The following is a 12,989-nucleotide window of genomic DNA, read 5'->3' as shown; positions in this document are numbered from 1 at the left end:
TTAAAAACAGCCAACCTAATAATAAAGAATTTTAATGAGTGCGTACAGTCCACTGGCTGTTGTGACCAAATGAAACCCTGCAGCTGTCGAAAGATATCACCGCGGTGACAAAGTGTGTTCAATGGAGATAAGCCAAGCGGAGATGTCGATGTACACACACACTCAATTAACACCTTGGCATGGGAGTCACCTTAAGGGTGAGCACTAATTAGGGGAAAGGATGGCGGAAGAAATTAATTAGAATCACCGGCGACCCGCTGCAACACACTGCCGTTCGATTGGTGTTGGAGTCACACCTGACCGGCATGTGATTAGATCAGGCCACAGCGGCGTGGGAGAAGTCGCTGTCAAAATCCTGTGAAATATCCTTTCACTGCTATACACAGCAGAAGCTTCACCGCAGCCTCTCTGCAGTTTATATGAGGAGCAGTTTGGGCTCTTATACTCTTATAAGGAAACTAATACACGGATAGAAACGATCCTTCTGTTGGAGGTTGCATGTTCTCCCTTTGGTGTTTCAGGCCAACCGTCCGGTCACAATTTAATTCAGGAACTTCGCGCTCACTTTGTGTGTCACATTGTGAGGATTGTTTATGTGGAGGAGGTGCTTGTCTGGATTTCACCAATCCAAGACAAGGGAAAACTATATATTTTTTAGCAGGTTTACAGTCCACTGACAAATATTGACGTGATGAAAGGTCAATCTGGTGATAGTATCTGTTCTTTAAGAAGTGGCATATCCAGCATACAGAGGATTATAACCGACTCCGACTGGATTTAATTGTCACCGGACGAATGTAGTTTTATGTTTGCTCCCCCCACAGATTCCTGAGGAAGATTCTGGACGCTGCAGCTGCCAAATGTCACTTTTTTTTCCCTCCAACTTTCTGTGTTTCCTGATTGCAGATAAATGTACTGTGTTCGCACACGCACAAACGCTAATATTTAGCCTCCAAGGTGAAGCTCCAGTGACCTGTCAGCTCCCCTCAAAATAATTGGTGTCAATTTGCGAGGCGAGTGCAAAGTTAGAAAGCATGACAGCTGAGGAACGAGGAGGAGGTTGACAAAGAACTGGTGATGGAAAAGAAGAGGCACTTCAGGCTGTAGATGACGTATGCAATTCAGCAAACAGTGCTTTCCTGTGACTGATTTCGACAATATAACAAACTTGTGCGACTGCACATTTAGTGGTCTCCCAAAGGCCTCATATTAAGAGCGAACATCCTCAACACTTGCACCATCCACCATCCTGTTGTGACACCTTTATGAGAGGTTACCTAATCAGTCAGGATTATAGGCTTTCCCATGCTGATTTATTAGTTGTCGACGAAATGTCAGAACAAATTTCCCTCTAACCCCTGAACCCGCTCATCTCTCCTCCAGCTGAGGCCGCCCGCTTGTCCCAGCTGTAGAACAGTGTGTTCGTCTGAATGCTTCCTATTAAACTGAAGACACAATCTGGACTAAAGCTCTGGTCTGCACTGCTAATTAATACAGCGTTCCTGTCTGATTTCGATATTCAGCTTACATATAAATAAATAGGAGAGTGAAGTGATCAATTGATTGTTCAATGTATTCTGCTGATGGTCCGATGCACATTTGTCAAACATATTTTAGCATCAACATGACTTAAAAAGAAAAAGTAAGTAAGTAAAACATGTCTTTTTGTTTTTTATTCATCCCCTTGTTTTGTCCGTCTGAAGTTTTCAATTAACCAGGAAAATAACTGGCAAACTAACTGGTGCTCACATTGTTAACAGCACACAAAGTCTCTTTTTTGTATAATGCCAGTTATAATGTTGAGGTGGGCTCTCTCATTAATGATAATAGTGAGGAAATGTGGGGAATTTCTCCTTGAGATTGGAGGCCAAATGTTTTTACTTAGAAAATACCTCCTTCCACCACAAATGAAAGGATACAGGTGTCCACAAACTTTTAATAGGGATCATTGATAGTGATCTGGATGATGCCTGGTGTAATACTGACATCTAGAGGCTACAATTGTGAATTGCACTAAAACGGACAGTTTAAAAGTTGTAAACTTAAATTCCTCAGTGTCCGTTCATGTGTTCCATTTTCCATTTTTGGCTGCTCAGGATATGGACGAGTTTAATGATTCAGAGGCATATATTTATATCAAAATATACAGTGAATTAAGAGAACCATTGCTATTCACAGTCTGTTTAATGTTAAGGGAACCAAACACCCTGAACACCCTTTTTTAAATAGATGGAGGTGAGCAGCACTTACTTGACTTTCTTGTTCTTCTTCTCCTGCAGGTGTTGGTGAACCTCCAGACGAGACTCTGGCGTGAACAAACAGGGCTTGTGCCAGAACTCCCGTTCTCTCTCCTCCTCTACTGACTCCTCAGTCCTCTTGTTATCCTCCAGTTCCTCCTCCTTCTGAAGTGGTGAACTACGGCAACATACAGCAGAAATAATCAACAAAACTGAGCTTTCCTCACAGTCTTCTGTCATTACTAAGTTTTCCTTTGCAACTACAAATACATAGGTTATGTAAATAATAATAGCTTTGCTATTATGGGCTGAAAGTACACAAGTTTTTATTCCAGACGAAAGATACAGAATGGTTCATAAATAATTGTCACAGGTAAAATAAAAAATATAGTCAGCAGATTTATGAATGATCAACAAATAGCAGTTCTGACAAATCCGATTGCCCAACAAAACATTTGATCCCTTTTCTTCTCTTTTCTTCTTTTTCTAATTAGTTTCATTCATATTACCTAGACATGCTGTGAAGTGATATTTATAAATACATTTCTCTAGTATATATCAATATAATGTGTTTCATTGAAATAGTATAAAACAAACTGGAAATTCTAAGAAATGTTGTTTCTGTCAAATAAATTCAAGGATTCCCTTTTAACAGAGTTTTGGATTTCAAAATCTTTCAGTACAAAAATGTTTTTTTTAAATGTTACACTCCATTTAAAAAAATACTTTAAAAATGTTTCAATATTTCTTTTCTTGAGATTCTGCAGCATGCATAACATATTAGGTAATCACTGACCTCCTGGAAACATATTGAGGTCACAGGAAGGAATCACAGGGACTCACGCTGTGTTGTTAATGTCACTGTACCAGCGGCGATCAAAGCCAGGTTTCTTCTCCTTGTTTCCCTCCTCCTCTCCTGCTGCTTTCCTCTGCGCCTCCTCCTTTTCTGCAGCTCTCCTCTGCACATATTCCCTCTCTTGCTCCCGAACCTCTCTCCTCACATCCTCCAGGGCCTGTAAAGATCGGATCCTCTCCGACCGGCTGATGTCTGTCCCATCCAGACTCTGAACACACACACACACACACACAGACACACACACACAGATAATATGTGAAATGTTGTTGTGTTTTATCACAACTCCTGAAAACATAAAAAAGTCTTATCACATGGTTTTAGAAAATAGTAAAAAAATTCAAACAGACCTTGAGCTGAGGCAGAGACGCCACCACATACTGCCTGTAACCCTCGAACTCACTGCATGGATTGCCCACCAGAAAGAGCTCTCTGAGGTGGATGTTGTGCCTCACGGACTCCACACTGCTCAGACGTCCCACGAAGTTCACTGTCAGATCCAACTTCTGGAGGCTCTCGCAGCCTGAAGGCAGAATGCAAGTGCCAATTAGTTCAATCAGTTTCAAAGTCACCAAAGCTTTTTCAGTCAGTATGTTAACTTTAATCCAAATTGGTTGCAAACAACAATACTCCAAAAGAGCAATATAAACGTTTAGACAATTCTTCTTCAAAGGCTGCAGCGGATGTTATTGTGATCAGAGATCATTATTATGATGGCGGCAGGTTGAGCCCACAAAATCCCACTGTTCAAAAAGTAGTAAGAATGTGTATTACTTCAACATCCTTCAAACGTGGCACAATGTTGGGAGAATGGTAAATAACTGGGTGGTTAAAGGAGTAAAACAGGCGGCAGTGGTCGAGTGGTCACAGAGATTAGGTGTGGTCTCATTTCCACAATCAGAACCTCCGTAAAGCCTCGAAGCATGCTCATTGCCTTTGTTTGGTCTTTCTGATTAAGCTTTACATCAGGCAGTCGGCGTCGTTGTATGAAAGAAGCACAACAAAACAACACAACTGCCTCTGATTGAGACATTAGCTGAGCCAGGTGACAAATTGTCGGCTCTCAGTGCATCAGTCTGTAATATGCGTCAAGTTAGATGAACCTTTACAAAAAAAGAAATTACAAGGATAAGAAGCTTCCAGTAAAACAAACCTTTTGCAAGCAGTTTATTGATCATTGAGGTGTTTTCTGTTTATGCTCACACCTACCGTCTCAATAAAGTATTATGGACGTGGACACAAAGGAGTATCACCAAGTATTGTAACTGATTGTTGTAACTGAAGAGATGGAAAAGAGTCTTGAGAGGTGAAAGTCTGCACTGGAGAGAAGACAGGAGACAGGAGAGAATAGTGTGAGTGTGAAAATGACAGGAAGGCGGGTGGCAGTAAAAGCAGATGAGTTCAAGTACCTGGAGTTCATCATTCGCAATGGACCATGAAAAAAAGAGAGGTGAAGAAGAGAATGCAGGCACGGTGGAGACGAGTGAAAGGGAAGGTTTACAAGTGACTTGTTGGGATCTGTGGTTTGGAGATAGAGGAACTGTTCGAAAGACAAGACGCTGAGGAGAGATAGTGGATATATATTGACTAAAATGGTGACCCCTAAAGGAGGCAGCACACAGACTAAGAAGAGATCAACAGAATGTAGATACTCGTGAAAATATTCCAATATACCTTCAAGATTTTCAATAACTTCAATGTTGTTTAAAGCCAGATTCAAATACTCCAGCTTCTTTAAGCGTCCGAGATTTTCTGAAAACAAGGCGCAAGTCACAGTTAACAAAAACGTGACTGAATGTCGAAGTGATATATCTGCTTTCCAGCGATGTCGACAACCAGAGCAATCCACAGCTCACCTATCTTGGGAATGAGGTTGTTTTGCAGGTAGAGGATCCGTAGGTCCCTGCACCACCTGTCGATGTGTTCGATCCTCTCAATGTCCTGCTGATGCAGAGAAACTTCCTCCAGGGAGAAGAGCTCACATTCGTTGTGCTCGGCACGGCCCCGAACCATGTCCTCGGTGACTGGTTCAAACAAGACAAAGAGGAGCATTTGTGGTGAATACACGTTACCGTGAGATATCAGCTTTGGTGTGACCCCCCCGTTTTTTTTTTTTGATCAATCAATTCATGCTCATTTCTTTATCATTGATATTGACAATACTTTTTTTTAGCTATAGTACATTTAAATGTTTTCAGAGTTAAAATCCACCCAGATTGATTAAATGACGCCAAAAATGAATGGTCTCAATTAAAGTATTCCAAACAGTCTCAACATTCCAATACTGTGCATTACAGAGTCTTAGTTTCATGTGCAGAGCTACTATTTTTAACCCTAATGCAACTTAATAAAGCAGCGAGCTGTAAATCAGCCATTCAGACTTGGTGGTTTTTGTTTTTGTTTGTTTTGTTATTAATTATTAGGCCCATTATTAGTGGTAATGAAATATCTTCCGTTCAGCTTGGCCATTCATTATTAATGCATTATTTGTTCAAACTCCAAGTACTTTGATTGATGGAAAATGGTAAAGGAAAATACATCGATTGATTGATTGATTGACCATCGTTATAAAAATAAAGAAAATCTCCCTCGAGAATCCTCAAAGCACGTTTTTCACAGTTTTAACCAAGCGGATGTGTTAGTTTGTCTATAAATAATATTTTGTCATTTCCAAAGCCGAGCTGATATTGCGATCAAAACAAACATGGCAGTCAGTCACGTGCCCTATTTGTGCACATGTGCAATACACGTGTGCTGCGTGTGTATAGTATCTTATTTGTGTTTTCATGTCAAACATCCTTGTGGATTTGTTAAACTTCGAGAAAACAGCGTTTACTCTACGACTCATACAAACTCCTCCACCGTGGCTGCTTCTCCTAATAACAACAGAAAAAACGCAAACCTGCTTTAAATTTGAAAAATACATAATAACAGGGGATGTCAGTTTCTGAAACCAGAACTAATGTGATAAATAATCGTTGTTTTCTTCTTTGTTTTCAACTTACTGTACACCATCCTTCCTCTGTTGACGGCGGTTGCTATAGAAACCGCACCGCTGTTGCGTTTGGGTGTTGTCGGAAATCTTATCAATGAAAGAGGAAGAGGGGTAAAAATGAGAGAATGAAACCAAGAAACAATCGTTGTCCTAAAGCAGCTGGTGTTTGCTTCTTCAAAATCTCAGTAATACACGCACACTTTGAGTTTACAACGGACTAATTGCATTCTAATAATAATGACAGACGTTTCAGTTTTTGGATAAACATTGAGGGGAAAACTATAAATAGCTTATTTTATCCTTCTTAAAATGCTTTTTAATTTTCCATACAGATTAAACATTTCACGTTTCATATTTGACAGAAAACCCACACATGCATGGATGTCGTTTGAATATCATCATGGATGTCATGATTCAACCGCCTCCTCCAGTATTTTCAGACTCAGTACATTTATTCATTGTTTGTTTGACTTGTCACTTTTCCCACCACAATGGGGAAGACAAATATGGGCTCATGCTGAATTTAAATCCAAAGTCTGTTGTTTAACAGTACATAACCATCCAAACCTTATTATTTTAACTTTTATCTGCTACATGTGAACAATAAGATGGAAAAAAAGGACAAGTGTTTACCTTTCCTTGTTCTAACAGGACCATGGCCATCAATTAAACACAAAACAGCATATAGTTTACATGAATGATAAAAAATATTGCCATAACACTGCTCATTTGAAATAATTATTACATTAATTTTCTCTCCTGCATTGTGATTTACAAAGCAATGTGCTTGAAAGAGGATGTCACATCTCACATGTGTCTTTGACAGACCACAAACAGGTCTGACAAGCTTTGAAAAGTTCAAGGATCCTTGACTGGCAGCCAAGGAGACATTTCTTTCTTCTTTTGACATATGTTTGACTTTTGAGTCAATTTTTCCATCAGGCAAAGAGCTTCTGTCATACTTCATACTTGTGAATTTATTTTTCCACTGTGACTTCTTACTTTGTTAATCTTGAAATATTGATTTAATCAGGACCTTGTTGATATCATTTTAAAGCTCACCTTTCAACAAAACCACAGTAAAATTCGTTCAAACACAAAAGTGCATCCACTGGGGATATTCTCGCTGCTTCTGCAACCTGCAGCTCTTAAACCACATGTGGCTCTTTCGTCGCTCTATAGTGGCTCCATGAAGTGTTCACAAAAGTTTTCATCATGTTGTGACAACCAAGAATGGAATAATTTAGCATTTTTCAATGTCGTCAACCCAACAACATAACAACGTTCCAGTAGCGTAAGAGCATGTTTTAGCTATCATAATGACATTATGTTTACAATGCAGTTATTACATGAATTAAGTAGCATAAAATCATTCCAGAATGTAATGCTGCAGCTAATAATGGAATAATACATACGTATTAGCTGTTCCTGAGGCCTGGTCAATGCAAAAAACTGTAAAAATAGTAAAGAATAAAACTGAATGTAATATAGAATAGAAAAGTAGTATAGGCTACATTAGGCACTATGTAAGATAGGCTATGTGACAGAGACTCCTTTACTCGATGTGTTTTGCTTTTTCAACTAAATTAAATGAGATAGAAAAAACACGTTTTCGAGGTACTTGAGATGTGCTCGTAGTGGGATCTTTCACATTGAACGGGTGTCAGTGGAAGTTGCTGTCGACCCTCTGAAGCTGAGAAGACTATAGTCGTTGGGATCTTTTATTTTGACAGTATCGGGGCGGAAGTTGGTCTGGCCACGCTGAAGCTAAGAGATAAGCGTATTTAGAAAGGTGTTTTGTTTTGACATTGCTGAAGCGGAAGTTGCTGCGGACACGCTGAAGCTGAGCGATAACCGACAAACTCCAAACAACGACAGTCCGCCGCGGCAGCATCCACCGCCTCGCCCAGCCGGTAAACGCGGCACTCGTCCGGTCTGCCGCGTCTCCTCCCCTGGATACGTCGCCCCCGTTACTGAATCCACGTTTCGGCGGCAGCTTGCTGCTCGTCGTCGGGCCGAGATGACGACTTACAAGGCGTTTCATTCCCAGCTGACGTCCATCATGGAGGCGCTGGCGAAAGCGGCGGTGGCGGAGATCTGCGAGCTGGTGGACGACAGCTACGCCGTGCTGCAGCTGGAGATCAGCCGCAGCCACAAGGAGAACGAGGCGCTGAGGAGGAAGCTGGAGCTCATCGAGTCCATCATCGCCCGGGGTAACCGCGGACACGCCGAGATGCTGGACTACGGCGGCCCGGTGGAGGGGGAGGGCGGCGGGGACCTGGTGGATTTCGCCATCGGTGAGTTTGTTCGGCCTGCTTTTGTTTTGGTTTTCTAAACCTCTGGCTGTTCAACCAGTCTGTTGTGCCCGACGGCTGGTGGTGGCAGGATGTGGGAGAACCGACCGCGCCAGTGGTCTGATATACCTGTTTCTGTCTGAACTGAGGAAAGTTCACTCCCGATTCTCTCTAGAACTCCACATACACCTTCTATTAACATAAACTCAGTATGACCTCGGCCTCCTGCTGTCTGGATGCACCTCAAAGTGGTGCAAACAGGTTTTCCTCTCTTACCACTCTATTACTGCCATCATCAAAACATCCAGGCTCGAGGACCAACACGTTGACCTTGGTTTTGTCACTGTTAAGAAAAAACAAACAAAACTCTTGGTGCACCATGTGTGATCAAGCAGGAGTTGTCTGACTTCCACTTCCACTGGTCTCCTCCCCTCCAGAGCACGCCTTACCCGCTGGACTGTGCCACAAGCAGCTGAAAGTGTCGAACCTCAGAAGATGTGGGCTGCTCTCGGGATCGGATGTGACCACGGAAGCAACAGAAGGGGTGAGACCAATAACACAACTCAAGACAAAACACAGTGGCGCTCCTGTAGTACACAATGTGGAAGATAATTTGACCTCACTGTGATGAAAGATTTTAGACCGAAATGATCTGGCTCCATAACATCAGTCAAGCTTACACATGATAAAGACGCTAGTTACCCTATTTTTTATAAATGACATGAAGATGTAGATGAAACCAATATGGCAAACAGTATGACACGTTGTACATTTTCAATCATAAACACAATGCCGGAGAAAACAACTGGGTCGTTTGAGTTTGAACTTAAGTTGTAGTTATATTCTTTTCTATGTTTAAAGGCAATAAATAGTGCTTTGGGTCTGTATTTATAATTCAGGACAATTCACACCCTGGACACGCTCAGGTCGAACTGCCGCCGTCAGGCAGACGATGAAGAGCGTTAAAAACGAGAACAAGCAGATTCAAGAACCGTTTCTATCCAACAGCAATCACCACACTCAACACAGAAAAACGCATTTGATGGGTAATATGTTTTATAAGAAATCAATGCAATGGCACATTGACAGAAGACATGGTTGACTGAGTGATGGATGTTTGTGTTTTTCCTGTTTTGCTCAGGGCTTTTAGTGGATTTTATGGTGCTCTTAGTGGATTCTATGGATGACACCTTAATAATATAATAATAAATATATATTGTATTCTATTTATTTATTAATTCTGCTAGATCAGCTTATCTTTGCACCCTTCACTCCCGAGAGTCGAGCAACAAAGAGTCGCACAAAAAGAGTGAGCAATGCAAGACAAATGCTTTATTATTATTTCATATAACCTTCAGGGGTTGTCTCCACTTAATAAATAAAATAGCAGTTGTTCATTTCTTTGTCTTTTGCTCTCAGGATTCCTCTGCAGCGCCAGCAGACGAACAGCAGTCTGACCAAGACGTCGTTCTGATAAAGGAGGAAACCACAAAGGAGGAGGTGACTGACAACCTCACTACAAACGAGCTGCTTCTGAACGACAATGGTACGAGTCAACAAGTTGAAATTGTTTAGCATGTCGTTGCCACAATTCAAGTTTAAATAAAAGTGAGGCTGGATTTTGAAAGGGGAGGACGGAGGACATACTTTTTTTAAATTGAACAGTGCCAATGAAGCGACTCTTGGATATTTCCATTGAAGATTTTAGTTGAGCCATTCTGACACAGTAGGATTAAAAAAGAAAAAACACTGCGCCGACCTCGCAACATTTTATCTACGGGAATTATAGACTTAGGAATTCAAGCATTGTTACTCAGTCTGAGACAGATGTGGATTTGGGTTGTCAAAGAGTGACTTTTACTTTTTCTCTCGTTATGAAACTCACTTCTCTGAAACAATAGTCTCTCAGGGATAATGGCATGCTTGCCTCTGGTGGTGAGTGGAATGTAGTGAGCGCTTCCTCGTCCCTGTAACGGTCTCTTGTACATGTTTTAGGAGTTTGTACAGATGATAATGTAGGAATTCAAGGATGAAGGATCTGGTCGTTTATCACTAGTTAATCTGGGACTTGCACATAAGATGGACAGTATTTTTTCACTTTTAATTATTAAGAACCTCAGCGGTTTGTGTTTAATATTAAAAGACATCGTTTCTCTCTAAGAGACTTGATCTGTTTCTCCTCAGGGACAGAGATGCTGCCGTCACAGGCAGATGACAGCGACGAGGGGCCCTCGGGCGTCAGGATCTCTGCTTCAGCTGCAGACGTCCGCCTATGGGACCAGAGCAGTAGTGAACTGTCGGAGCATCTCGAGCATCAGGAGTCCCACAGCATGCCCAGTTCTCCTGCAGGACCCCCAGGGACCACTGACAGCAACTCCGCCGATGTCGTGTTTGATTTGGCTGCAGAGTCAGACGGTCACGCTCCTTCTGCAGCCCAGACTGCCAAGCCGTTCCTGCTCAGGTCGGGAGACAGTCCAGCGTCACTCCCCGGGACCTCCGAGCTGAAACGGGGCATTTCGCTGATCAGCTCCCGCCACTATGACGCCGAGCTGGACTTGTGCTCTTCGTGGAGCAGCCAGGGTCTGCCTAGCATGGTTCATCATCGGTCCTACTTGAAACCAGACCACCGACCAACGCTTATGGACAAGGCCTCCGACTTGAACGCGGCCAGTTTCCCTTTGGCCTTATCCCTCAGCGGCTCCAGACTCGATCCCCTCGACCTCAACAGGTACTGCAGGGATCGACGCTTCGTCTGCAGCTACTGTGGAAAATGCTTCACTTCCTCCCGAAGCCTGGAGACACACGTCCGCGTTCACACGGGCGAGCGGCCGTACAGCTGCGCCCAGTGCGGGAAACGGTTCACTCAGTCAGGCCACCTGAAGACTCACCAGAGTGTCCACACCGGAGAGCGGCCATTCGCCTGCGAGCACTGCGGGAAAAGATTCGCCGGGAAACAGAACCTGAGGATACACCAACAGAAGCACCACATGGCCGAGCAGGCAGCGCTCCCTGGACAGCTGTAACATGTGACGAGTACAAACACTGTGTGCGGATAAGCTGAAACTGATTCTGAGCGTGAATTGGCGGACCAAAACCTCACTGCTGTTACTGAACGGAGCTCTTCTGAAGAGTTACTGTAACATAAAACTGATCAGTAGTGCCGAGCGTGGTAACTCTTGTCGGGCCTTACTCATTTTTAACTGCCTTGGTACAAAAAGAGACGAAATGGTCCCCTGACCTGATCTGAATCAATTCTTACCTCAACAAGAACGTCGGCCATTTTTAGGTCCACTTCAATACTTTGGGATTGCCTGGTATATTTAGTTTGTAGCAAGCTAACATTTGCAAGAAGCATGTGGCTATTCATTGATTGCTGTATATCTGAAAATAAACGTGTGCAATGCTGGATGAAGGGTTTGACTGCTGGACGGGGACTTTATATGCAGACATGTTTGATGTGGTAGTAGAATAACAACACTGTGTTTCAGGTGACGTTTGCTGTTGATCATAGAGGCAGGGAGAGTTGTCTCATAAATGTTGACATGAAAGAATGACTGTTCAATACTTGTAAATATTTTAAAAGTTTGCACCGACTCACTGAATTTAAGAAGTATGACTTTTTTTTTATTTTTTTTTTTTATGTAGTCTTGTTATGCCAAGCAAATGTTTACCATGATGGCTACCACTGGGTTAAGAAAATGAATATTTCACAGTAAGAATTCTTAAATCAAAAGTTAAATTCTTAACAGCATCAAAACAACAGATCATTCTAAGTTTCTAACTTGAGAATAATTCAAGCTATACTTAGTAGTTACCCAGAGACACATCTACACACATTTCATATGACTCTATTCCATGACTAAAACCCAAGTCTGATATTTATAAATCAAAATAGAAAGGTGAAACAAGGTCAAACTGACCCATAAAAAAAAAACTATACGGGAGGCCTTTTTTTTAAATGTAACAATCAACTGATCAAAAAAACTGTTTCAATAAGATTAATGAAACAAATATAAATTAGAACAGACATTAATTCTGAATTAAAACTTAAAATTGTGGCCACAAATAAGTATTTTGTAGGAATGAAACAATAATTTGCGGACATGAAATACTAACTTGAGGCCATGAAATCTACATTTCACGCCACTAAATATATTTTTTGGCTTTAAAATACTAATTTGAGACCACAACATATCAAATTTTGGCCACTAAATTAATATGAGGCCAAAAATAGACATTTGTGGCTTTAAAATACTAAATTAAGACAGTTTAACATTTTAATTAGTAATAGGTAAATATTAAAAATATTTTATATATGATATATTATGTAAAATTCTCTTTGATGGTTTTCCGATCATAAAATGCATCCTCATACCTGGGAGTGACGCCCCAGAAGTAAGGTCTGTCATCTCTCTCCCTGACACTTTATGAAAAGTGTGCACTTTGAAGAATACTATACTGAGCTAATGATCATAATCTTAAACTCTTTAAACTTCTATGCAATTTGAGGCCTAAAAACAGTAGAGTGCCATTTTTTCAAAACTCTGAAGTAATGTCTGGCCACCTGTGTCTTATCAGGACAACAGAACAAAAGCCAAGTGTCTTTGAGT

At 41.5% G+C, this 12,989-nt stretch overlaps 2 protein-coding genes across 3 annotated transcripts in view; one reads left to right on the top strand and one right to left on the bottom strand.

Moving 5' to 3' along the window:
* The window catches only part of dnaaf11 (dynein axonemal assembly factor 11), a 35,238-nt gene extending 30,130 nt beyond the window's left edge, over positions 1-5,108 (bottom strand). Inside the window, exons 1-5 of the mRNA XM_080484250.1 lie at positions 4,947-5,108; positions 4,765-4,842; positions 3,441-3,613; positions 3,081-3,301; positions 2,251-2,415 (exon numbers count right to left, since the gene is read on the bottom strand). Of these exons, the coding sequence (XP_080340376.1) occupies positions 2,251-2,415; positions 3,081-3,301; positions 3,441-3,613; positions 4,765-4,842; positions 4,947-5,103 (794 nt within the window). The 5' untranslated portion in view covers positions 5,104-5,108. The remainder of the gene's footprint in view (positions 1-2,250; positions 2,416-3,080; positions 3,302-3,440; positions 3,614-4,764; positions 4,843-4,946) is intronic.
* A 2,790-nt stretch (positions 5,109-7,898) lies between these two features.
* LOC308122421 (uncharacterized protein) lies at positions 7,899-11,977 on the top strand. 2 transcript variants are annotated; one of them, XM_080484207.1, is made up of 6 exons: positions 7,899-8,382; positions 8,817-8,923; positions 9,279-9,425; positions 9,627-9,688; positions 9,799-9,925; positions 10,564-11,977. In XM_080484207.1, exons 2-6 carry the CDS (start codon positions 8,875-8,877, stop codon positions 11,400-11,402), a joined length of 1,224 nt encoding a protein of 407 aa, XP_080340333.1. In that variant the 5' UTR covers positions 7,899-8,382; positions 8,817-8,874; the 3' UTR covers positions 11,403-11,977. The 2 variants fall into 2 exon arrangements, with proteins under 2 accessions (XP_080340333.1, XP_080340332.1); XM_080484206.1 differs by lacking the exons at positions 9,279-9,425; positions 9,627-9,688.
* The last annotated feature ends 1,012 nt before the right edge of the window (positions 11,978-12,989 follow it).

This window comes from Lipophrys pholis (assembly GCF_963383615.2).
Source record: "Lipophrys pholis genome assembly, chromosome: 1".
Lineage (NCBI taxonomy): Eukaryota > Metazoa > Chordata > Actinopteri > Blenniiformes > Blenniidae > Lipophrys > Lipophrys pholis.
Note: the sequence above shows the minus strand (reverse complement) of the source record. Positions and strands in the feature narration are given on the sequence as shown.

Bases quoted from the DNA above. Each gene is read 5' to 3' on its own strand.
- LOC308122421 (XM_080484206.1), top strand. From the start codon at position 8,106: ATGACGACTTACAAGGCGTTTCATTCCCAGCTGACGTCCATCATGGAG. The intron at 8,383-8,816 runs GTGAGTTTGTTC...CCTCCCCTCCAG, and splicing joins CCTGGTGGATTTCGCCATCG to AGCACGCCTTACCCGCTGGA. The intron at 9,926-10,563 runs GTACGAGTCAAC...GTTTCTCCTCAG, and splicing joins GCTGCTTCTGAACGACAATG to GGACAGAGATGCTGCCGTCA.